This window comes from Saccoglossus kowalevskii, chromosome 5, assembly GCF_978046115.1.
Source record: "Saccoglossus kowalevskii chromosome 5, keSacKowa6.1, whole genome shotgun sequence".
Classification (NCBI taxonomy): Eukaryota; Metazoa; Hemichordata; class Enteropneusta; family Harrimaniidae; genus Saccoglossus; species Saccoglossus kowalevskii.
The window spans coordinates 20,603,966-20,630,793 of record NC_140645.1 but is presented as its reverse complement, the minus strand read 5'-3'; the positions used below and the strand labels follow the sequence as shown (position 1 = coordinate 20,630,793).

The 26,828-nt window shown below is 35.5% G+C and overlaps 2 protein-coding genes and 1 long non-coding RNA gene across 3 annotated transcripts; 1 reads left to right on the top strand and 2 right to left on the bottom strand.

Moving 5' to 3' along the window:
- The first annotated feature begins 3,884 nt into the window (after positions 1 to 3,884).
- On the top strand, positions 3,885 to 5,140 carry LOC100369261 (QRFP-like peptide receptor). Its single transcript, XM_002731251.2, has one exon. The coding sequence runs from the start codon at positions 3,885 to 3,887 to the stop codon at positions 5,091 to 5,093; it is 1,209 nt and encodes a 402-aa protein (XP_002731297.1). The 3' UTR covers positions 5,094 to 5,140.
- Positions 5,141 to 14,022: 8,882 nt separating this feature from the next.
- LOC144358760 (uncharacterized) lies at positions 14,023 to 19,019 on the bottom strand. The gene is made up of 4 exons (XR_013421894.2): positions 18,942 to 19,019; positions 16,248 to 16,402; positions 15,506 to 15,578; positions 14,023 to 14,173 (listed from the first exon to the last, which is right to left on the bottom strand). It is a non-coding gene; the product is annotated as an uncharacterized LOC144358760 (long non-coding RNA).
- Positions 19,020 to 21,289: 2,270 nt separating this feature from the next.
- LOC102803988 (beta-1,4 N-acetylgalactosaminyltransferase 1-like) lies at positions 21,290 to 23,046 on the bottom strand. The gene has a single exon (XM_006812121.3). It carries the CDS (start codon positions 23,044 to 23,046, stop codon positions 21,532 to 21,534), a length of 1,515 nt encoding a protein of 504 aa, XP_006812184.3. The 3' UTR covers positions 21,290 to 21,531.
- Positions 23,047 to 26,828: the final 3,782 nt, after the last annotated feature.

The following is a 26,828-nucleotide window of genomic DNA, read 5'->3' as shown; positions in this document are numbered from 1 at the left end:
TTAATAATATCTTTAGTGGTTTTGTAACAACATGAATGAGTTACTTTGGAAGTGCTGAAAAGTTGTTAATTAGGACCACTATCAAACACGACGCAATGCACTAACTGTTGTTGTTATTATAATACATTGCAATTGTTGTGTTGCATATAAATAAATAACCAGGAATCTGTTCTTAGATGTACATACATAGTCATGTCAAAGTTTATCACGTTTGTATTACGGATTATTTAGGATGATGTGCGTTGTGGTGATTTTCATCTTCGTTTACATTTATATCCTATGTCTCCACTCTAAATACACCTTAAAGATGCTGATAAATGATAACATAAATCAGTACAATAACCACATTGAGATTACTCTACAAAAGGTCATCTTTACGACATCCTACGATGTTAGAAACATTTGATTGATAAGAGTTATTTACCGATTTTCTAAACCCCTAAAAATAATATAAACGAGGGTGCGATGCGCATTTGACATCACATCAATATATATTCATCTCGTTAGTTATGCTCGTTCACGTTGTTTAAGGAGTTTCAGCCGATATTATTTCTTTCACACTATCGAATGAATCTATTGTCTTATAAAATTCACACAAAAAAGAATGAAGACACGTTATAACGCTAAAACAATTTCTAAATTGTACGTTTTTTTTTTGTTTTTGTTTTTTTATTTTTGTTTTTTGGTATTATTTTTCAGCATTCGTATTTATTTTATAGGGTTATTACGAGGATACCGACACGTATGCACGAATACACTACAGTATCCACCGACGAGCAGCGGAGGTCGATGCGACCGCGTACTGTCTGAGTGTATACCTGTTGGTATCGTCGTAATAACTTCATTATTATACATAGTTTACTCCCAAGATACCTCATGGGAATGCCGAAATACAGAAGTCTTTAGAATGTTTTTATTGTGTGGAGTCCGGTCGAACCCTGGTGTTTGTTTTTAGTATTAGAGAACGATTAAGCGCGCAATCATTCCATATTTTGGAATTCGCATTTCCTAATGGTAGGATGAAAAAAAACGTAAAATACTACAAAATTACCGCACGCTGTAACTTACGATGACAGATGTATAATAATATACGATATTTCGGAGTAATTTTCCTCGAACAATTTGTCTATACTTCGACTATTATTAAACCATACAAATAAAAATACGATGAAAATGGCGCAATATCTGTCAAAAACCCATTACTGGAGAAACATGTGGCTTAGAAAATAATCAACTCACGTACGTCACGATTGCAACTTATTCCATAGGGAAGACTCCATTTCCACAATTTCCATGTTAGGAGATAATGACACGGATCCAGTTTCGAATGATAGATCATTTATTGTGCACTCAGTGTCAAGTATGTCACAGAGTTCTTAATGACACCCAATACCGGGACAGGTACAACATAACGTGCCTAAATATGGGTCATTAAAAGAGGATAAATTGGATAAAGTGGATAAATTTGGAGAAAAAATATAATACAGGCATACTCATCTAATACACTTTTGTAATTACATGATAAACATGCATTGACTCGCAGCAAAACTGACGCCAGTAATTGAAATATTTACCACCTGTTAACGTGTGAATCACTGATATAAAACCCTACATCATGATTTACATATATCTAAAGATATCATATATCTAAATCTTGTTGAAATCTTGTTGCGACGTTGTTATTTCATGTGATTTGACTAACAACAATTATTTATTCGAAGTATTGTTTTAGTACTCCACTTATGGTATGATGAAATCATTTTTGAAAAAAAATACAATGCCTGTTGCAGTTGTTTTGCTCTCCACACTTTGAAAAAAATGTATTATGTTGAATGTAAGAATGTGCCTGATTGTAGGCCATTGTATGAGATTACAGAGACGCATAATTATTTCCGGAAAGTATCAAGCTGTTGCAACAGTAAAATACTAGCAAACGCGACTCTGTACTTAGTCTGAAATAACATCAAGGTAAACTCATTACGCCGTGCATTTGCCGGATTATAGACTAGTGTTTGATGAAAACGAATTAGATTCTAGGCTGATAACCCCTGAGGAATTTTACAAAAGGGAATTGTTTGATGTCATACATTAGGAATACCTAACTAAAACCCACTCAAATTTGTATAGATATATCTGCTCTAACTTTGTATAAAAAATCGGATTCACTGTTTAGCTTCTGAATATATTCCGTGACCAAATCCGCTACTTCATTTGTACATTATACGTAAGTTCCTTTTTCATAACTCAAACTGTTCAGTCAGTTTTTAAGTTTATATGTGTTATATACGTTCTTGTGTGGTGAAACATTGGCACTGCTACTTATTGTTTATTACATTCAAATCTTATTGAATCAGCATTGCCTCCCTGTCACTAGAACACGGCTACATTGATGTTACAATATTAAGTTGCAATTAAATAGATTTGTTAACTAGATTGTTTTTTATTAAAAACGCCAAATTTCACGAAAACAAACTTAGTATCTGTTCACATGAACTTAATCTATTCAAGTTTGTTTTCTTTTCTTTTCTCTATTTATACTGTTTGGTACACATTAGTCTTAATGATTTGAGAAATTCAGTGATTTGGGAATAAATACACAATCCCAGTTTAAGTCTTATTATATGTACAAATGCTTGGTATTTCAAATGCGTAAATTGAAAACAAAATGTATTTCGCCACGTGGCAAGAAGTTTAGAAATTTCCAGTAATGCAATCCACAATTCACATCTATTCCGTTTTATGGCAAGTATTGAACAAGCCAGATAACAATAGATAATTAGCGACTACAACCTTTTCGTCATGGTTTGACATGATGGGTTAGATTTGATATGTGTTTACAGTGTATGACGATCAATCGAATCATTGACTAAATTCATGTGTATCTAATGTTGCAGGAGTTGTATATGTAGCCGATATGCCAATCATCTACCGAGTGATGGATGTATAAATCAATAGCACCTAGATGTATACAATACTACATTACAATAAAAAAGGTAAGTAATCTAAGCATTGCACCTTATGTTATACCCCTAAATAAAATAAATATCCAAAGATATTTGTGTGGGATAATGTCCAAAATTATTATTTAATAACGCCCTAATTTGTACACGGTAAATACACGTGTGTATCTCATATGTGTTTATTTATTGCTGCCCAAGACGTGTATAACCTTTTTTTCGAAGTTGGCTGTTGTTTTCGTCACACTCTTTTGCTTGCCATGAGATACAATGGGAAGTTAAACAACTTAATAGGCTGAATAGGATTTTAGTTGTGACTGTGTTTGGTCAACATTTATTTGTCGCGTTGAGATACGTCAATACAGTTTCAAAAAGATATCTCTTTGAAACTGCTGAGAAATATTTTGCATATTGTTATAAAAAAAACCTATGCAAACAAACGATCGCTTTACAGTGATTACGAGCGCCATAAGGACAAATTCAAACACGCCCATTTGTTTTAATACAGTGTGTCGCGTACTGGATATAGAGGTCACAGGCCTATTTGTAAAAATTACGGCAGTTCAGTAGTTTGTCATAGGCGATAATCGAGGACTTATACGCTTCCAATTCGCATCAATCTTTCTTTGCAGAAAACCCCATCGCTTATGAATATCGGGTGGTAACAAGTTTTAAACTTGTTTTTGTGGATATTACATGAAAAAAATAGCTATATTAACATAATAGTTTATTTTATGTTATGTGAGCAGCGCAAAAATAGGAAGACTTGATTCTCACCTAGAAGGGCACAATAATAAGTGTTCAGTAATATTACTTTTTGTATCTCACAGCCGTGTGTATATCATCAATTCTAAAATGCATCTGTTTTGTATAGTACAGCATTTTATGGTGTAACCATTAATTTAATATGTGTTTATTTGTAGTGAAATGAACAACCTGATCACGCAAAACGGAAGTTTACTTAACGAGACCACGTCCTATAGTGATGTCATCGAACCAACATATGGATACGTATCAGAAAGCGTGATATACACCATGTATGGTTTATGCATGTTTCTTATTGTGTCTGGGAATCTCATGGTTATTGTGGCGGTACTTTTGGAGCCAAAGCTACGCCAAGCTGGCTCCAATGTGCTAATAGCATCACTAGCGGTCTCCGATCTTCTCGTGGGTGCCTATTACATTCCGTCGGTAATTATGTGGAACAAAGCGCTGAGTCTTATGGTAAACCCGATCATTTGTAACATCGACGGATTTATCCAACTCACCAGCACGGGAGCCAGTGTTTTCACTCTCATCGCCATCGCTTCGGATCGCTTCAGGGCAATTGTCACACCACTGAAGCCGAAGATCACGCGGGGACAGGCTGCTATCATGGTGGTCGTGGCATGGTCTTGTGCGATGAGTTACGCCAGCTACGTTCCGATAGCGTGGGAGTATCAGATATATCGATACCAGATCGGCAATGAGACGTTTGAGATTCCCTATTGCCACCACCTCCCGCAGTATACGCTAAAGACATTTCGTGTTATTGACTTCTTTGTGTTGTTTTTAATACCATTATTTGTTCTCACGGGGTTATACGCTCCAATGGTCTATAAACTGTGGCTGGAGAAGCAACCAGTCAGCAGCACGGGTTACAAAAAGAAAAACGCTGTGAAAATGCTCTCGATGGTGGTTATTTTGTTTTTCGTGATGTGGCTACCTCACTATACATTTTACCTGTACGTCAATTATGTGGACTATACACGTAGCCATGCCAATCTGAGGGCAGTGGCTCTGTTCTCTGTATGTTCCAACTTTTCAAATAGTTGGGTAAATCCCGTTATTTACGCGTGTTTTAACGACAGTTTCCGAAATGCCTACAAAAATGCGCTACTGTGCCGCCTGTGGAGGAAATCTCGTAAAATAAACCCAGCATCGTCTCATAATTCAGGACGTGGCACGCGAATACCGAATCATACCATTGAACAGCCGATGTTGTCAAGGAATACATTACTGACGACGTCGACCATTCATACTACCTCGGGGAGCAGTTTTATCTCCGCTCTGCCTTCGAGTCATAGCTATATACCACCAGCTCCTAGCTTTGTCGGGCAGTCTGAACGCCTATTGGTTCCACCAATCAAATATTGAAACGAAATATGCAAGACGAGGTAAACTAATTCCACAGTTTCAGTGATAACGTGCGATGACGTGACTAATCATTCAATAAACAACAATTAATTATATACTGGAGCTCAGGCCGATGTTATTAAATGTTCCTAATATGTATATTTATGATGGCAAAACCTGATATATCGGTTGTAGTTCAAAATAAATAAACACCTATTAAATTATGTCTACACATATACAAATATTCATGAAGTATGATACAGATAATGTTAAATATTAAAGAATCCCGATAGCATGGTCTTAAACTAAAGATAAAAGATGTATACCTATAATTTAGGTTTTTTTTTATTAGACATTTCACATTAACGATTATATGTTACTGATATAATATTTATTTGTATAAACTTGTATTCTCATTCCCCTTTTCAAGCTGTGAATATTGTAATTACACTGAATTTACCTAATTTTTGCCAATGATTCATATTGCGGAGTGGACCAGCTTTGTCTGAGGAAAATAAACTTATTTTCTAAAAGTTGAATTCAAAGTTTTTCCGAGTCTTGTCGATTTCCTGCGGAGAATACACTGACCGACTGCTGACCGACTGCCTGAGCGTAAGGGATTATTTGGGTATTACGCCGTCCAACATCTAGATACGAAGTAAACATCCGATTCAATTTAGAGACAGTGTATATTGTGAATATTCTTGCACATAGAAAATACCAAATTGTCATTTTATGGTAATAGACGCAAATGACTTGCTTCGTTCAATATGGGAACGATTGCGAGCCACTCATATATTATTCTGCACACAAATGCCCCAAAGCTTTTAGTACGCCATGCATGCTATTTTAAAAGGCTGATAAAAATTAAGTTCTCATTTCGCCCAATGTATGTGTCTATGATAATTATGTCATTACTAGGAAAGTACTAGTCAAACTCGTTTATACCTTAAACCATAAAACTGTGGTTACGTTAAGACGAATAATATTGTGGATAAATACATTATAATTGTTATTTATTATCATTTACTTATAATTGTCATATATATATATATACATATATATGAAAACATTAATTTTTAATGGCATCCTGCAAATATTCCAGAAAGATCCAAATGTCCTACGATTCACTGCATCAACAACCCATATCGAAGATAGTGGTATAGCCGTGCCTACTACATACACCCTACCACGTCGGAAAGTGGTAATAGATTACAATATTGTTACTACTGCAACATTCCCACGTTGCAAAGAGAGACATAATGGGACATATAGTACGAATGTTAAAAGAACACCATTGCAATATGCTAATACAATACGAATGCTCGAATCAATCAACACTAGTAGATTGTAAAGTTCTGTGAGCAACAGGATCACATAAACTTTAGCGCAGTATAGCCATCAAATTACTTTACTAAATGGTAGACAATGAAATATAGATAAACCTTAGTTCGAATGAATTGTGCGGGTGCCAAACTAGGAAAGGCCGGTATTGTACAACACAATATTAGACAAACTGATGGGGAGGTAGGAACGGTTTTGAAGAACGGGATCAGCAAGGAAAATAAACTTGTGACATAACAAGCAATTATGTTCGCAATAGAAAATTCTAGCGGATGTACTCAATCTGCAAATACATAAAGAAATTAATTTACGAATTGGTGGGATTGCAGAATCAAGGCATTGTCCGCTGACAGATTCAAGGTGGATGATGTAAACTGATAATGCTCACCGAGTTGCATCTTACCCAGATGAGGAACACACAACACCAAGCACATCGTTATCATCAATACTATTTCTTCTTTAGTCACGTTTTAAATTATGTAGCACTACAGAAATCGGGCATTTAAAATTGTAGTTTCAAGATTATGGGACACACTGCCAGAGAAGTATTCTTGATTAACTTACCTTAATTTTCAGGCAAGTCTTATCTGAAAACCAATTTATTGCGTAAAGTATATTCAATTTCATACAATTGTATTAATTCACGCAATTTTTTTACACAAATTATTACAACGATTTATATTCCTCAGTTATCCAAAAGTGTTAAAATTTGTGAAGGCCGGAATACTTTTAAAGAAGCTTATACAATTATATGTTGGATGCCAGCTGGAATAACACATGGAAATGATGGTATCCCGGTTGAGTTTCATCTGCATTTTTGGCCATGAGTTGGTAACTTCCTTTTTTTAACTTCAAATGTGCGCTAACAGCACAACATCAAAGTATTATTAAATTGATAAAAAGTGTAAAGATAATCAACTAATTAAAACCTGGCGTTATATTTCTCTTATTAATGTTGGATATTTGTGTATTGCTATGCCGTTGGAGAAAACCATCCTAGTATTATTCATTGTACACAGTCTGTCTTTGCTCAGGGTCGAAATATTTAAGATTGTATGTCATATACCGATGAACACAACCTATCAGAATGCATTTGATTCTCTTAAATGGGTTACCTTTATTAATATTTTCATACATTAAGATTTGTGCCATGTTTCGTAAAAGTTTGTTGAATTATCTATTATAGCTACAAACATGGATATATCTTGGGGTGTCAGACAGAGTGACCGTTTTTCGCCAGCGATTTTTGTATAAGCAGTAGAAACGTTTTCAGTAACTATTCGATTTAATCTAAATATATACGGATTTCAAGTAGACAATGAACACGTTTGGAAAACTGTTTTTGCCGATCGCCTGACCAGGCCGCTTAATGCCAAGGAACTTTGCGAACTTTTATTCAACCTTTTAAAAAAATCATATTTCATCAAGACTACATAATAATCGAGACAACACAGAAGCAATTGGCTTGGTAAGTAGGAAAATAAATACAAATATTATTTGGCATCAACTGGCCGCTAAACCCATTAAAATTGTTGGTATGTATACATCAAATGATAAAGAATGGGAAGCAAACTAAAACTATCTAACTTCTTGGAATCAGCTTGATCATTTTGGACATAGTTCAAGTTGTAAAAGATCTTGCTGGCTCTAAAATATGTTCTTGGTGAGAATGACTAGTGACCCAAAAGGTATTTTAAATAAGATTAATACTGTAAAACTTGTTGAAAAAGCGGCATGCAATTTAGCAAATTGTGGTAAAATGACGTAATAGCGAAATGTTGATTTAGCGAATATCTCTTGTCAATCTTGTTTTTTGTTTTTTTGGCGGCCATTTTGAATTGGCAATAAAGTCATTAGCGACATCTTGAAATTCGCGAAAAAGACATGCTCGCAAAAAGACATTTTTTACAATAAGTAAATGTTTTAAATTTAAGTTAAATGTGTATGATATAGTTTACTCAATAATTTCGACTATGAATATATATATAAATAAATAAGTTAACGCATATTATTATATATAAGAAATAAATTGTTTTCTTTTAAGCAATTTTTCTCAAACCAGTTATTGACAAACTAAAGTAGTTTTTTGTGTTAACTTATAATCATATTGATAATTCAGAGACTACCCCGTAATCTATCGTCGACAATTGTATTTTTTAATTTAGATTTATTTTAGGAATATGTCTGTATACACGGGGTGTGTATGCAATGGTTTTGGCACATTTCACGAATAGAAAATCTCGATTTACAGAATTCCAATTAAGGAAGATAATATCATTTTATTTGTTGATGATTAAAAATGAACCATGTGACATTCGGTGGTTTCTGAAATGACTTGTGATACAAGTCGAATACTTGTGTCATTCATTTTTTTGTGGAAGGGATCTCATTTCAACTGAAGCACTCCTTATTGACCTTTATTTCTGATTAAGAATTAAAAATCAATTTGACGTAATTGGTTCTGATTTTTCTTAGCATAGAATGATTTTTATTATTTTTTTATAATTACAATCTGCTATTCGACACAGACGAGATCGGAATATCAAAATACTATAAAGATTAGTTGCACATCACGTGTGTAAAAATATTGTGTTTCAAGTGTACCTTAGGACGGGAATTGTAAAAGGATTATCAGAAAACAAAAGCATGCAAATAACATATTTTATCTTCGGTATATACAGTCCACAACGATTCGACTGTGCTACTTGCAATAAAACAAATAAGACTGGATAGTGCGTCGCGAGTGCGTCGCGATGTTTCCCTCGTCACACTACTCACACCCACGATCTCGTTGTATAGGATTGATTCCATATGTTCCCACAAGTATGTAAATGTACAATGTATTATGGAAGATGAATTGTCATTCACAGCATATAACTTCTTAGCCCGTTTCCACGTAAATATCAATGCAAATATAAAAGAATGGTCGAAAATACTGCCGAGATATTTTGAAGTCAAATTGCTTGCATTATTCATGTGTACCAGAAGAGATTTGTGTATAAATATTATGATGGTAATGAGTCAGGGAATAGGTCACTTTGGAAGTGATGAACAGTTGACAAACAAGACTCAATGCGACAATTGTGGCTTTTACTATAATACATTATGTGATTTTTTGTTGGATGTAAATAAATAAGCAGGAATCCGTTTGTAAATGTACATGGAAAATCACATCAAGGTGATCGCGTTATGGATGATAAATCGTACCACACACAACACGCGATTGTTATCACCATCTTCGTTTACATTGATGCCCTGCGTCTCGACTATAAATGCACCTTTAACGTGCAAAAAAGGGAAGATCTTCATTACATCTTACCTTAAGATTTAAGAGTTATTTACTGATTCCAAAAACTACGAAAACATACGAATAATATGCGTATCTGATTTCAGATCGGCATCTTCATGTCGTTCGTTATGTTCGAATCGGTTGTTTAAGGAGACTTCTGTCGATGTTATTTGCTTCAATCGGGAAGCTTCTGGAGAAACACTATACCGTTAAAAAATTGTGTTTGATTTGCATTATTAATAAAATTTGTATATTTATCTTAATTTAACTATAAATTTCAAGATAAAACAAATTGAAACTGACAATTTTCTTAGATATCTATGACGAATTATTACTAACCATAATAATACAAATGTGAAATGAAAATTCTTTGATCCTGTTCGGAACTCATTATTATAGAGACAGGTGGTGTTCACGTGCACTATGACATTAGAGGTGATGGCGCGTGACCTACGGAATCTCGAATTCCACAATTATCAGGTTGGGAGATAATGACGCAGATTCAGTTTCGAATTATAAATCTGTTATTGTGCACTCAGTGTCAAGGATATCACCGGGTTGTGAATGCTGCCCAATATCAAGACACATAGAATATCCGCCAGAATATAATTCATTCAAAGTGGGTCAATTTGAAGAAACGTGCATTGACTTGCAGAAAATATGACACCTTGAATTGGAATTATTTAACGTCCGGTTGTGTCTGTTTCTCTGCAACGTTTGAAAGCAAATCATCGATGGTATGCATGTTATACAATTATAATTTTTTTTTTTTCAGATATCAATGTATTTTATCAAGTCACGATATGGTTGTTTGTGTTTAAATGCATAGATGCGATACAAAATCGTGTCTCAAAAATTAATTGATTATTAATTGATTATTTATAAATCATTTCCTGTCTTCGTCTAAAACTTAGAACTGCTGTTAGACCATCGTAATCTGGATACCTCACAAGAAAACTAAAATGTCCAACAAACATAATTTTCTCGTGCAAACATTACATGGCCCGCTAAATGTTAAGTTGTTCTGTTTTCAGCAACCTTGAATACATGCAGACAGCTCTTACTTTACATTGTGCCTGACTATAGGTCCAGGGGCTGATCCAGAAGGGGGCATGGGGGCTAACCCCCTCGCCAAACGCATGACGATTCATATCATCTGGGTTACGCATAGCTTCTCTGCGATTTACGCTCCGTATATTTTAGGCCAAGCTTGGACCCCCCCCCCCTCAATACATTTTGCTGGATCCGCCAGTGTATAGTCAATGTATGAGTTTACAGAGTTATGCCTAAGACACATGATATTTCACAACATGTATTAAAGCGGTAGAATCGAATACTAGCAAACATGATTCCGTACTTAGTCTTAAGTGACATCAAGGTAAAATCATTACGTCGTACATTCGTAGAATTATAGACTAATGTTTGGTACAAACGAATTAGATTCTAGACTGATAACCCTGGGTAATTATACAAAGAGGATGATGTCATACACTACTAACACCAACTAAGATTTATATAGAATAAGAATCTATGTTTGATTCAAAAGACTATTTCGCTGATTCGTATTTAAATAAGCAAAAATATATCCGTTACTTTAATTGCACATAGTACGAATCTTCTTTTTTTTCATAACCCGAAGGTTTGGACGAGACACGGTTTTGTCGTGCATCCGTTTTAAAGCTTATATGTGTTATATACGTCTTATTTGTGACGCTCATTTTGTGCGTTTAATTCGGATATGGATTGGTAATCATTGCTCACGCTCACGAGAACTCACAGAGAATATCCTGTTACACTATTCAGCGGGGATTCAAAGATGTGCATCTCAATCTTTTCTCCAAAATTCTTCAAAGAAAACTTGTTCACATGATCTTATTCAAATATGTGACCGGGTGTTCATGCGTGTTCACTTTGTTGCAATACTGACTATATTCTTAGTTGTTTTCCGGCATTAAAGCTCGTACACCAACGCTTGAAGTTTTTGATGTGTTTACACGCTTACATCTGAGTGGTCACTTTTATTTTATAATTTAGTTAATTTTAGACCAAATTGATATAATTCAACCATTAACGGCAAGTCTTGATCAAAAAAATGACACAGACTAATTGTAATAACATATCACCTCATACAATACTGCACTATGAACGATCACTACCTTTATACATTATTTAGCAATTATAGATCCACGCACTCTGAGATAATAAATAATAGGCGCCACGTGGATCGAGGCAATATTGAAATAGTTTAGTCATGTATTTACATAGAAGCTGCACACCAGTCCCTCGGCAGGTGCATCAGTGCAGTAACAAGCAATCATAACTTGGTAATGCTCTGTAGTCAGTTTATTATTGTGTTATGTGTTACAGGGCACATTACAGTGTGCAATCTGTCTGTTCACCTACTACACAATGTATATTGCACGCCCCCACGTGGCGTCTTACCAGGAATATAAACTGAAACTTGTCGCTGAGGGCACTATATTTATGCACAAATACTTCCTGCTTCGTCACAGATCTCGATGACAACTTTCTATCATAATGCAATTATAGTAAAACAAATTATTGTCGAGTACAATCACCTTTAATAGGGAAAAGGGGGTTTCCAGATGAGTGCAAAGTTTGAGATTTGAATCACTACTAAATTTTGCATGCATGATGGGAAGGTAGTAATCACTATGCATACTGTGTGTGTGTGTGTGTGTGTGTGTGTGTGTGTGTGTGTGTGTGTGTGTGTGTGTGTGTGTGTGTGTGTGTGTGTGTGTGTGTGTGTGTGTGTGTGTGTGTGTGTGTGTGTGTGTGTGTGTGTGTGTGTGTGTGTGTGTGTGTGTGTGTGTGTGTGTGTGTGTGTGTGTGTGTGTGTGTGTGTGTGTGTGTGTGTGTGTCTAAATTGTGATTTCTGTCTGTAGCAAATTTATTTAAGACACCACGCAATACTAGAATGCTATTGATCTCAACTGCTCCTCCCTCGTGTTGTTAGTAGCGTAACTAACGTGTAAAAATGTTACAAATAATACAACCTTATCCTTCTATCCCCGGTGCTCTGGTACATGTACAAGGCCCATCTCTCATTTAGTAATATATCAATCCTAAACAACAGGCTTCCGATATATCGGGTATTGACAGCTCACATTGCAGATCCAGGCACAGATATCAACTGCGGAGCGCCCTCTTGTGGCGATGTAGGTAAAATCTGATATTTGTTATGTATTTGGAGAGTGTCTACTTTTATAACAATGAATTCCCACATTACTATTGGCACAAAATCGCTATGTTATCGGACATATACGACATTTTCATAAATTCGTTACTTTTCTAAACATAACCCAACAATATGTTATTCTAAAACAGATTCAAGAGATTTCAAAATAAATTCAGATTCCCCCTCAAAAAATTGAAATTTACTCAGAACCAATCTTTGATGGTATGGGGCAACAAAAATTCAATATGAGATAACGAACAGATTTGTGAAGGTTATAAAATTCTTTTAAATGTGATTATGTAATCACGAGCGTGTCACGTTTTCGAGTATTGAGTAATGGATACAAATGAAATCTCAAGTAAAAATTATAGAAAAACCAGTCCAATAATAAAAATAATTCCATTTGCATTTGCTTTTTGATTTAAAATCCAGTTTAATTTTAAAATGGATGCGTTACCACTTTTTTGCATTTTTTCTTCATTATTTGATTTGCAACTCCACATTCATAAGTTGTGTCCTTTCACCCATGTACTTTGATACGTGAGCTTATCACATGAAATAGTGTTTTTCAGACAAGCATTGACACGCACGCACTATTTCCACATTGTGCTAACACATGTGGCGCTATTTGATTGGTTTGCGGCGATCTGATTGTCAATGCAATATTGAGAAACATTAGACCTTTGGCCTCGCAATTTACATGCATTTTAATGTTAATAAGATAAGACATGCTGATGAGTGTTGTTCGTTATTTTAATTGATCAACTCATTAAAGATTCAATCTTGCTAAAAAATAAGGAGAGAATGTGTTCAAAACAAGAAAAAAATACTTGTATATAGTTCCGCGGAAGAAACGCTGACTAAAATGGTGGCTGATTGATATTTAGCCTTCAGAGGCTAGTTATGCGTCATAAAACACAGGTCTGTGCTGAATAGCGCCACCTGTGTTGACACAGTGTCAGACAAAAGCTTGTTGTCCGGGACGTCCAATAGCTTGTATTTATTTCTGCTTGTTTGCTTGGCTTAATTGTTAGGTGTTAGAGAAGTGTGGCAAGCCATATACCATCTTGTAAGTTGACTTGACTAGTAATTTAAACAGCTGGAAGGAAAGCGTAATGTTCACAATTTCTTTGTGTAATTTTATTAACACATACATATATAATATATACTTTTTTGCAAGTGAAAATGTGCCATCAACACGTTACTTCATTAATAGTGATGTGAACGGAAGCGAGTAGCATGGTGTCTGTTTATATAAAGAACGTACTCCTGGAAGAGAAAAATAAGTTACAGGGTAAGTGATCATGTGACCGCGTACAACATTATTTCCTCTTCTAGCCTGATGAAATATTGTCAAGTCTAGCTTAGACTAGTCTAGTGTAGTATAGACTGGTCTAGCTTGAACCAGTCTTGTCTAAAGCAGTATAGTCTTGCTTAGTCCAGTCTATTCTCGTGTAGTATAGTCTAGTTTGGCTTAGTTTAGTTGTATACAGTTTAGTAAAGCCTTGCCTAACTTATGATATTATCGTCTTATGTAGTGTATTTAGTCTAGTAGTCCGAGTAGTCTTACTAAATCGAACAAAATAGTTGTTTTGTGTTCTGTTTGTGACGAGAACAGTCTCTCTACACAGTATGAAGTATGCATTTAGATATCGACTGCACATAATGCTATACCACCTTAACCATTCTTGCCCTACAACTCACGATAAATACGTTGGCGTCATATTTCTGGAGTAATATATGGATATACTTTGATCGTTGTAGTGAAAGGGTCGCGTTGGGTTCAATATGGGCCTCACACAACGTGTAAAACGCGTGTAAAATACAACAGCGCAGTGCCAGGTTTAAAGCGGGGGGAGTCGTCACCTGCGCATGCTTTAGATGGCCATAGCGTGTCATTGTTTATAAACAAGCGTCTACTACTACCCCCCCCATGAGCTTTTGCGTTTTAGCGTGTGTTGTTATCGTCGCTTGGGATTCAATTCCCGCGCGTGCGCAGGTGACGACCCTTCCGCTTTAATATACAAACGAGAACGTGTGTGCTTCATCAGTATTCAATATTTCTTCATATTTGTGTGGTTCGTTTAAGCGACAAATCCACCATTAATCTAAGTTAAGAAATCCTGGTCATTTTTATTTGGAATGTTACCTATTTGCGTGGATTTACATGTTATTGACTCGTGAGTTTCTATGCGTAACTGAAATGCAAGTGGGTACGACGCGCTATCTACTATTAATACAGCGAGTATATTCAATTTTTCGACAGACCAGGTTATTATAATTGAAATAAAGAATCCGCAATAATCTCTGTTATAAATCACCACTATCAAAGGTTTACATTATTACACGATACAATAAAACTCTATTCGCAAATACATTCGAAAAATCCTCCAAATTTAACTGAATTGGTTTTAACTCTGATAGTGACGGCTTAACAATGAATCTCCCACAACGTCACACTGGCTTCGCCTCGCACATTATTTTGCCACAGACTCTTCTCCTCATGTAATGTGGTGATGTTAGGGAATCGTTATTGTCTAAATAACACATAATAAAAGATAATATCAAAGACTGGTAAGAAAAAGGATTAAGGGTCCTTACCATTGTGTGCACAGCAGAATGTTTCCCTTGTCATCACACACGCATGGCATGTCAACATATTCATGTTTACAAACTGAAAACAATATAGATAGGCTTCATGAATACACAATTTTGATGATTACACAAGTGGGTTGTTTTGAAATCAGGTAAGATCTGACTGCTTTTGTTTTATAATATAATACTGCTAAAATGTATATAACGTTTTCTTGCCCTATGGAGGGGGGGGGCTAAGAAGGGGTAATTCAACGGGAACGCAATACCTGCACCGAGGGAATAAAAACTAATTATTGGAGCATGATGAAAGAGCGTATTTACCTAAACATTGCGTAATTAATAATTACGATAACATTTAAACTGAAATACGTTTGAGGTTCACGTGACCAAAGATGGTATGTGATACATTTCTTAATGCAATCGGAACATGTTGTATTCGCTGACAACACCTGCTCTACCCTAAATTAACAACACATTGCATAAGTGTGACCAGTTTTGACTAGAAACATCATTTGCATAATATAGTAAGCTAATCTACATAATGATACGGAGTTTTAGTTTTATGACACTAACAATAATAATTTAGAAGATCATTAACATATGTAATCAAGATAGCAACAAAATTTTTAACTTTAAATACATTTTATCGCAGAAATTACATCTGTGTCGCTAGAATTATTTGTTTTGAGAAAAAAAATACAAAACCAGAATTGCTTTCGCTGTAAAAAATATCTGACATGAAACTTACTATGATATTTGTCCATTGCTGACTGCTTCATATCAGGTGTGTCGTTCTCTGAGTCGATTGGAACTGCGTCGATCATCAACATAGCAACGAACATAACCAACAGCAGGTTGAAAACCATCAACTGTCTTGACCACGTCATCATGACTATTAAAAGACTAGAAAAAGTACATACTTAGTCGATTGGAACGGAAAGATTCAACTTTGTAAAATAAACTTGTATAATCTGTTTTATATTAGAATAATTAATCCAGTGTCTATCCTTTTCAATGGTAGAATTCTTAAGTATGTTGACGTATATAAATATTTGGGTCATTTAATAACCTCTGATCTTAAAGATGATAGTGATATATGTAACAAGACTAGAATGTTTTATGTTAGAGGCAATTTGTTCTGTTTTTTGTGATGTTCCATAGTGTACTTATTTATGGTGTTATTACACCATTCAGCCTTATAGTAATTACACAGAGCTCATTCACAAGTTTTTTCGAAAATTGTTTTAAATACTCTTATGTTCAAAGCAATAGTTTGATGTTTGTTGGTTAATCTCTTTTAACCTTTGACGAAATTGTTAGAAAGAAGTGTTTTAGTTTTTTTTTCACGTTTACACTTGTCTGACAACTCACTTGTTACAGCTGTATTATCCATTTCTATTTTATTGGATAGTGTTTTATGGAAACTGTGGAGCACGAACATATTTTGATGTGTACATATGTTTTAACTTCTAAGGTTTAATATTTTTAATTTGAAATAAACCTCAATAATAATAATAATATATATATATATATATATATTTAAATGTTGATGAAGAACCGGAAGTAGTGAGAAACTATGTTCATGTGGCCAACAATTGATATTAGGACATTCGAAAGCTCAGCTGACTAATTGTCTTCGTATCTGAATTATTTGTAAGCAATTTGACAATTGATTGATTTTTATGGGACTGCTGAAAGTACAATGAATATCACATAAAAAGTAGTAGGAGGGGGTTCAAATTTTTAGGTTTACCTCATATCAAAATCTGAAAAAATATTGTGTGTTAGGGAAAATGGCAAGGGGAGAACATTCGTCCTTTGCAAGACGATGGTCACTGAATCGAGCCATACGTTTTACGTCAATAGCAAGTTCAACCTGCATGCCTAAATGCATCGCTAGATAAGACTCAAGATTCACAATTTGGGAATTTGTTTTATATAGGCTTTGTATATATCACTAATAATATGTTTTTCATTATTCTTAAAATAACAAATTAATGATGGCCGCTGGCAAGCATTCAGAAAACCACAAATGTTTAGGAGATACATTTAAAGCAAACAACTATAATACAGTGACTATGAAATAAGAAACTTCAAACAATATTTAAAGGTTACTCGAGTTGCTTCTTATTTTTTGGATGGAAATATAATTATATTAATTATTTAACAGTTTCGGCTGTATGTCATGAACTAATACACGATTCAATGAGTAGAATTTATACTTTATACGTGTAAAAAAAAGATAAAGTGACGAAGTGTATGTAATCTGAATGTAATCTGCATCTCGCGTTAAATGGCCTTCAATAACTGACCGAGCCACTTGAGTGTAATAACGTCCCGAATGTGATGGTTATATATTTTGAAAAAAAAATCTAATGTCGGTACCATAATACAATAAAAAGTAGTACACTGATGAACAAAATGTCATAATACTGTTGATGAACTGTAAAACAAACTAAAATAAACACTATTGCAGAACTCGAAGGCGTAAAATGAAGTTGGTTCAAGTTGCATGACGCAAAATGCGAAAGCGTAAAAAAGCATGCTACAAACGGAATGACGCATTGTGAAATCGCACAACGCACATTAAATTATTTAATTAAATAACACATAATGATATGGAATGTTATATCATCCAATAGCATGGTGCAAAGTTGGCATTGCGTGATGTTGGCAAGATATCACAAAGTCAGATGTAATTGCAATGTAAATACTCGAATCACGAAATGACATGTCGTGGCGTAAAATTACATGAAATATGATGGAAATAAATGGACTCGCCTCCGCTAAAGATGTTGGGCGTAACGTAACACTATTATTCATACCTGTCTGAATTTTCTGTTTTAAGTATGAATATAAGGTTATTACGAGAATACGAGTCTGAGTGCATACTTTGAGGTATTCTCGTAATAAACTTATTATTGTACATCTGTTCCTTCCAAGGATACACCATGGGAATGTTTAGAACAGAATCAGCGAACTTCTTTGTGTGGAGTCCGGTCAAACTCTGGTGGCAGCCAAGTTTGTTTTTATTATTAGAGAACGCTTACGCGCGTAATAATTCAATTTTTGGAAGTCGCATTTCCTATTATGGTAGAATGAAAATACCATGTAAAATATCGCAAAATTACGGCACGCTGTAACTTACGGCGGTACGGTGACATATGTATAATAATAATCGTTATTCCTTATATGTTCATCGCTTCATTGGAATAAAAGACGATACAACTTTATGAAATTTGTGTAAGGAGAGTGATCTTCTCATTTCACAACAACAAAATAAAACTGTGAAACTATGCAGTATTTTGAGTATGCAATCTTTTTCTATTGATAAATAAATAAATAAATAAATAAATAAATAAATAAATAAATAAATAAATAAATAAATAAATAAATGAATAAATAAATAAATAAAATAGAGAAAATATTATATTTTACATACCAGATATAATATCCACGTGAATGTCTTCTTGGAAGTTTCTTTCCGATGTCGTTCACAGAGTTTTGTGTATGCTAGCCTACGGTCTAGTCTTATAACATCCGATGTTGACAGCGTATTTAATTTATCGTAATTGATTACGTTTTAATGTGTGGTGTGTTTAACGTTCATTGGCAATTACAGCCTATATATGAATTTCATATTCCCGGAATATTTGATTCTCATTAATATGCATTGAACCTAGAAGCAGCAAATTTACATGATTGACGACACAAATTAACGGATTCAAATTGGAAATAAATCAAAACGAATAACAGTTCCGTTCCTGTTAATTGAAATTTGTTGACTTTGCCAATATTTTTAAAGTTCAAAAATGAAGAATCATGGCTATGTTTGGTTATCTGAATAATATTTCTTGATTAATATAGCGGCCACAATCGTGTCCACGGTAATTAGATTTTTTTTGTTCATATGACATTAACGTTCATATAAATTTAAGTTCGTGAGTGTCTTATTTAATTATATAATTTATCGTGTTCATTTCAGGCTGGTTAAAATAACTGAAGTTTATTTTGTGCATGCATGACATAAACGAAAACTGACGAAATCAGGTTATTTTAATTCTGGCCAAAGATATATTTTCAGTGTGCGAGTTATATATAGTTCCAAATATATTAACATGCAATATTAAACAATTACATCACTATAAAATAATATACATGAAATTGACTACATTACTCTTTTCACAATGTATTTATTATACTACATTTGAACACATTAACAGTTACAATCCAATTAAATACTCATCACAATGTGATGTGACGACAGGATTATCCAACAAAAGTCTACCTCCTCCATTAGTAGCGCCCTATGGTGCCGAAGTCCTTCGATGACGTAATTGGGTGAAACTAAAGCCGTTCAAAGCATCGATGTTGTTTTGATATGTATCTATCACCCAATCGATCCATCAATGAAAATTATATTTTAATCGCATTTTTGATGACAAACGATTACGCAATAAACACAAATATCGAGTTGAACTACATTGCTTTCGCCAATATATGTTGTTTATAACATTACGGTGCATCCTGACACTGGAGGGCGCAGTTGTGTAGGCATTGTGTATTAAAGTATAGTGTGGCGACACATGAGAACTGAGGAAATGATACTGAAATGTTTACCGTAATTATTTCACAAGTTTCAATTTATGTTACTAAAATTGTCTGCACGATTTAAACAAAAGTTTATCAGTGATGCTTGTTTACGTCGACGTTTTATGACGTATATGAACGTCTGTATTAATACGTGTATTAAGAAATGTAAATCATTTGACACATTCGGAAAATAGTAACGTAGTTCTTGAAATAAAAAGAAGTGATGTCGTGAAATATATACGTACATATTTAGATGTATAAATTTCTCTGTGATCTATAAGCTTGCTTATCAGTTGAATCTATACAAGTAGAAAATAGCTGATGAAAAATTCTACGTGTTATGCAATGTAAACACCGACAGTGTATATCTTTTCATCAATTATGTGAAACTTGTTTGTCTGTAATACACAATTGTACAGCGACAATAACTATGCCAACACTTAAATAAAGAATGAATGGTCAGCGTGTAAATCTGTAATTACAATGTTCACAATAAGTCGTGGCTGCTCTACAAATATACTGAACATTCTAATTGAGTTAACTTGTATCAAATGTTTTTCTCTGATTTCAAAATGAGAGCGTAACAAAAAGGAAAAAAATGTAATGTGAACACGTATGTGAAAAAATAAAAAAAGAAAACGTGAAATAATTCAAAAAAAGAAATTTGAATGACATTAAGACTGTTTTATTATTTTTCTTCACATTGAATGTTAATTATAAAACACTGAATTATAAATGTCGTTTTAATTGTTCATAACAGCATACCAGTAACCATTGCGCATGCGCATTCGCTGTAAATTAATACGTACTATTCACTTTTTCACCACCAGACTTTCTCACCCAGGATTTTTCTACATTTATTTCTTATATTTTTCAATATTTCTGGAAATGAACTCCAATTTTGGATCCAATAGACACAATTTGAACCAAATTTCAGTTTTTACTCAAACCATTTTTGCTAATTTTTGAATTTGCGATGAAAAGAGGAAACTGATAGTGAAAAGGTTAACTGAAGCATGCACATGATGTTTATAGAACGATTAATATTGTACGCACTTTGAACAGCAGCGCACCGGTTTGGCGCGTCCAGACGCCATATTTAGAATTTCATGCGGCAACCTTCAGCTGCATGCCGTAAAGATTACGACGATGAGTCTAGTTTGCATGTATGTATAGATAGACAATAACAATGTCGAATAAAACGTACTCAGTTGTATTTCTCATTTTAAGATTATCCTGGTTTAAGGGCGTTCAGGAAATTCATTGTTGTCAGTCTTGTACTTTTTGTTTTCTCGAAGGAATTCGGTTTTATTATATAGCGCCCCCTATCACCAAACGTTTAATAATACCCAGCATCCTTTGTCATCTGTGCGTCATACGGGCTATTGCATCATGTGTCAACGTAATCTTGTTTCAAGTATGAGGCAGCTGCAATTTACTCAAACACATTGTAAGTTATTGTTGAACATTAGGTGGTTTGTATGTCGTCTGGGGTCGTCTTTGTCAATGAGTCTTGCCCTGTATTGCATATATTTGGCGGTACGCACTTGCTGATGGTCTACATCAACGTCACGACACATGGCGACACGCATTTTACCCAGTCCGTCGATGAAAAATGCTGTATGGCCAATTCGTCGATACTCCGGGTCGAAACCGATTTGTCGAACGACCGAAGTTTTTGCCATGAAGAAGTCGACAACGACGTCAACAACGTCACATTGCGGAAATCTCTCCAATGGCCGGTATCTGGCATGAATGGACCGCAGACAGTCGCCATCTTGGCCACCGGGTTTCACTGTGAAGCACTTGTTGTAACTGTTGTTGTTCACCGTGCCCCCAACGAGGTCAAGATTCGAAGGGAAGTCGTCGAGTTTCTCAACCATACTTTCCAGTTTAGTTTGTTTGGTGAAAATAAAGTCATCGTCAACCCACAAAAAATACTTTGTCGTCACTTGGCTGAGGGCGACCCCTCTGCCAGCAAATAAACCTTCTGCAAAAGGCATAAATGTCTGTTTCACATTCTGGCCCGTGATTTTTTCCGGTTCCTCTGAGTCATCGGCAACGACGATATTCACATCTGGATAGAACCGGTTTATGCTGTCCACCAATCGATTCACAGCTTCGTAGCGTTCGAACGTTTTCGTAATGACAGTGACTTTATCTCTCAGTTTTTCCCCCGTACCCACATCGTACAAATCCGGCATGATTTGGCGCCGAATATGTACGTGCACCTGCGCGGTAAAACGCATAAATGTCACCTCGATAATATCCCGGATATCAATATCGTAATACGTACTTTTGTACATCAAGTTGTCTAACAAAAAATTCACTGTAATCGTTTTGTCTGCGGTCATACTAATTTCTCTGGTGTTGTTCCCGACTATGCTGAAATTAGCATACTGTAGCAGACGATCAACTCTTCCGTGCACCAAAAGTTTTCCCAGACCATATTTGGACCGTATGCTTATTGCAAACTCGTTCAATGCTTGCTCGAAAAAGGGCGTGCTAACAATTGGGTCTAACTTCAAACCGACAATTCTGACAATTTGCATTGGTTCTACGACGATCCCGCTGCCGATGTAACTTAGAGGGGACATCGACTTACACATTGTCAGGGGTTCCTGGTACCTTCTTTGCCTCCGTTTCCACAGCAACGATTCTTCCCTTCTTCTCTCGCCCATGGCGTCATTCAGGGGAAAGCGCTGCTCTTTCTCACACTCACAGGATTTTGCGTGCGTCGCCATTTTTTGGCGAAGTCGATATTCTGTCATTTCTGGCGTGTTACTGTTTTGTGACCAATGACTGATAACCGCGGCAAGACTGTTCAACTTCTCCACAGTGACGTCACCGAATACGTCATCGAGGAGCTGATAATCCGGTAATATCTGATGTCCATTTTTCAACAACTCGACCAACTGTTTCTCTCCGACGATATCCGCTATGTACTGAATCATGTCGTAATTTTGTATTGGTGTAATGGTGTGGCTGTTCAGGAACAACATGGTCGATATGAATACACCGAATGTGAAATATAATATAGCGCTAAATATGTGTGAGACATTCATCACACACAGTGTTTTATCAACACCTGTAAAGATACGAGAAAAACATGAATGAGTATATCGACGAAAATAGTATATACCTTGGTAAATCGTATATAGCCTTGTATGATTATTTAAAATACATACACACCACGTGATTATAATTGATAATTTAACTCGTGGATTTTAAAAGTGAATATTCTAACTGAAACTTTCACTGTTTAGCAACCATAGAACACGATATAGACGTATAGAAAACATTGTCCTAGTACGTTATCAAATCCGCCATTTTGTTTAGTCTGAGTTCGTGGCCAGTCGTACAATATCACTATATTGTCGAATAAATTATCAAAGACGGCAGAGTAATGTTTTATTCGAATAAAAATGCGAAAACCTGATACACTCGTATGACTAACCGTTAGCGTCCGGCAATCACTGCTTACTAACGAGCCAACAAGCTGTTTGAGTAATCAAACAGAATATTCACGCGCAGCTGAAACTCTGTCTATTATTTGAATAAACTGAAGCAATATCTGTACCACAATTTACATTTAATATTCTTGGAAACAGAGATGGGCAACTCTTAATCATCATTTATCATTGCATACAAAATTGTTAATACTAATTCGATTATTATTAGTTATAAATCATGATGAATATTATTTCCCGTGATCCCCGTCGCGCTCATCTGCCTGTGTAGTGCCATATATTTTACACCTATTTCGACTGTGTGCTTTATTTTCGAATCAGTCCTGGGATTTTTAATTAAGCGGATTCACTTTAATACAACCGACAAAGGAAGGCACCGTCTTCTCGCGATAATATAAGGTTATTACGAGGATACTGCAAAGTATGCACAGCGGAAATATACTCTACATACTTTGCTGTATCCTCGCAACAACATTATTATTATAAATATTTTCCGAAATCCAAACATTTTATAACCAATTTAGCGAACTTTACTGTGTGGGGTCCAGTCAAACTATTGGGGAAGATAAGTTTTTTTATTATTATTAGAGAACGCTTACGCGCGTAATCATTCCATATTTGGAATTTGCATTTCCTAATACTAGTATGGTAGGATGAAAATACCCCGTAAAATACCGCAAAATTACGGCACGCTGTAACTTATGGCGTTACGGCGACAGATGTATAATAATATGAGGTTATTATGACATTGTGAATATTGATAGAGTGACAGATGCATTATGTAAACTGTATAATTTAATAGATCTACGCAATTATTCGTTCGTGTAGGGTCAGACACTCAGACACATGCACACAATGCTCAATAAAACTTTGAAAGGTTTGGCTTTTTTCACCCAACACGTCTTGCTATTGAGGTAGTCCTTACTGACCTATCATACGGAGAGTTATATGACTCTGATTCGTTGATCCTAGGTAAACATGTTGCAATTCACGGTGATTAATACATGTGCATTCAACAATCTTCACACTAACATATACAGTCTATACACGGTCTAACGTAACACGTCCAGTTTCTTTGCTAAGCTTGGGCGTATCATGGAAGGTACCTTAGTACCTCCCATGGATGTATATTTTCGAGTATTCAAGGGCGAAAACGTAAGCATTTTTAGTATATTGGTGAATACAAACAGTCTGCATATCACTAACCAATCAAATCACTAAGAGCAAATGGCCGTCGAAATCATGTTGGGAGAGCCGCGAGACCTGCCCGCTCCACCAATAGTGTTCGATTTTACTCCCTTCATTGCAAATATTTTTTCAAATACCATGCTTACATAATCAGGGGATCGGTGAGTACGGTAACAGGAGAGAATAAAAAACACTACTTGAGTAAGTGGATTTCTCGCTCGCAACGAGATCTCTCAACGAGATCTTGACGTCTTAGGTATAAGAATAAAAGCGCATCCATTATAGATGTTTGAGACAATGAACTCGACGAATGTCTCGTGAAGTTCACAGAGTCTCTGGTTGATACGCGATACTGATATTTAATTGTATGTCTGTACACGTTATCACACGTTTACTCATGTGCATATTCACCCGGCGTAGTCATGTTAGCTCCATAGAAATGACGGTGAACCGTTATTACCCGTATTTAAACGCACAGTACGTAAGTCACGGTATGGTCGCCGCGACCTACATCAACATATATCATCACACAGTAACGCATATGAATACTATATTTACCATACTCGTTACGCATTTAGACAAAAACTAAATCCCGGAACTAAATCCCAATTCATAACGCAGCACGCTGTGGTACAGTGAAACAGACCGTGCTCTATATACAATGCTTCAATAGTGAATGAATGACACCGAGAGAAGCCATACTACCTTCAAATACCAACCATTCACTCATAAAAACTCGATAACCTACCTTCACTCCGATAATTGAATACTAATGCACGTATCTGTAGGCGATAAATGTAGCATTTTCACCCCAAACAACTCCGTGCTCGATCAGACACCGACATTGTGTTTTGTCGTAGATTGAGGGCGCTATTCAATGTAACAGGTGGTGCGTCGTCGCTGTAAGCCGATTATGCAAAGAGTGAATTGTGACGTGTGTTAAGCCACTATTTTGGTATTTGCCACTATTTTGGTACCGTGTCAATAATGAGCAGCCTAGGAGGTGGCAGTAAAGCCTATTGAATACTACTAACGAGCAAGCGGACAATAACTATATCGACAATAAAGACCGCCACTAGTAACCACAATATTTGCAGCTTGTTTGGACATTGGTGGATTGTAAAAGTATCAAGGTTTAGCCTGAAAATAAAATAAACTGAAGGTGTGTTCCAAATTAAATGTTTCTTAGAAAAAGGATTTAATGACAAAAATTCTTTAACAGTAAAATTGCACACAAATTATACTTCACTATAGGAATAGTACCAAAATAGTAGCACATATGATTTAATTGGCGGGAACTGCTACACTTCACAATAGGGATGGTACCAAAATAGTAGCACATATAATTTAGTTGTCGGGAACTGCTATACTTTACTATAGGGATGGTACCAACATAGTGGCACATATAATTTAGTTGGCGGGAACTGTTATACTTCACTATAGGGATGGTACCAAAATAGTAGCACATATAATAAAGTTGGCGGGAACTGCTATACTTTACTATAGGGATGGTACCAAAATAGCAGCACATATAATTTAGTTGTCGGGAACTGTTATACTTCCCTATAGGAATGGTACCAAAATAGTAGCACATATAATTTAGTTGTCGGGAAATGCTATACTTCCCTATAGGAATGATACCAAAATAGTAGCACATATAATATAGTTGGCGAGAACTGCTATACTTCCCTATAGGAATGATACCAAAATAGTGGCACATATAATTTAGTTGGCAAGAACTGCTACACTTCACTACAGGAATGGTACCAAAATAGTGGCACATATAATTTAGTTGGCAGAAACTGCTATACTTTACTATAGGGATGGTACCAAAATAGTGGCACATATAATTTAGTTGGCGGGAACTGCTATACTTCACTATAGGGATGGTACCAAAATAGTAGCACATATAATTTAGTTGTCGGGAACTGCTATACTTCACTATAGGGATGATACCAAAATAGTAGCACATATAATTTAGTTGTCGGGAACTGCTATACTTCACTATTAGGGATGGTACCAAAATAGTAGCACATATAATTTAGTTGGCGGGAACTGCTATACTTCACTATAGGGAT

Excerpts from the sequence above, each read along its gene's own strand:
- LOC100369261 (XM_002731251.2), top strand. The coding sequence starts at position 3,885 with ATGAACAACCTGATCACGCAAAACGGAAGTTTACTTAACGAGACCACG.
- LOC102803988 (XM_006812121.3), bottom strand. The coding sequence starts at position 23,046 with ATGATTCAGTACATAGCGGATATCGTCGGAGAGAAACAGTTGGTCGAG.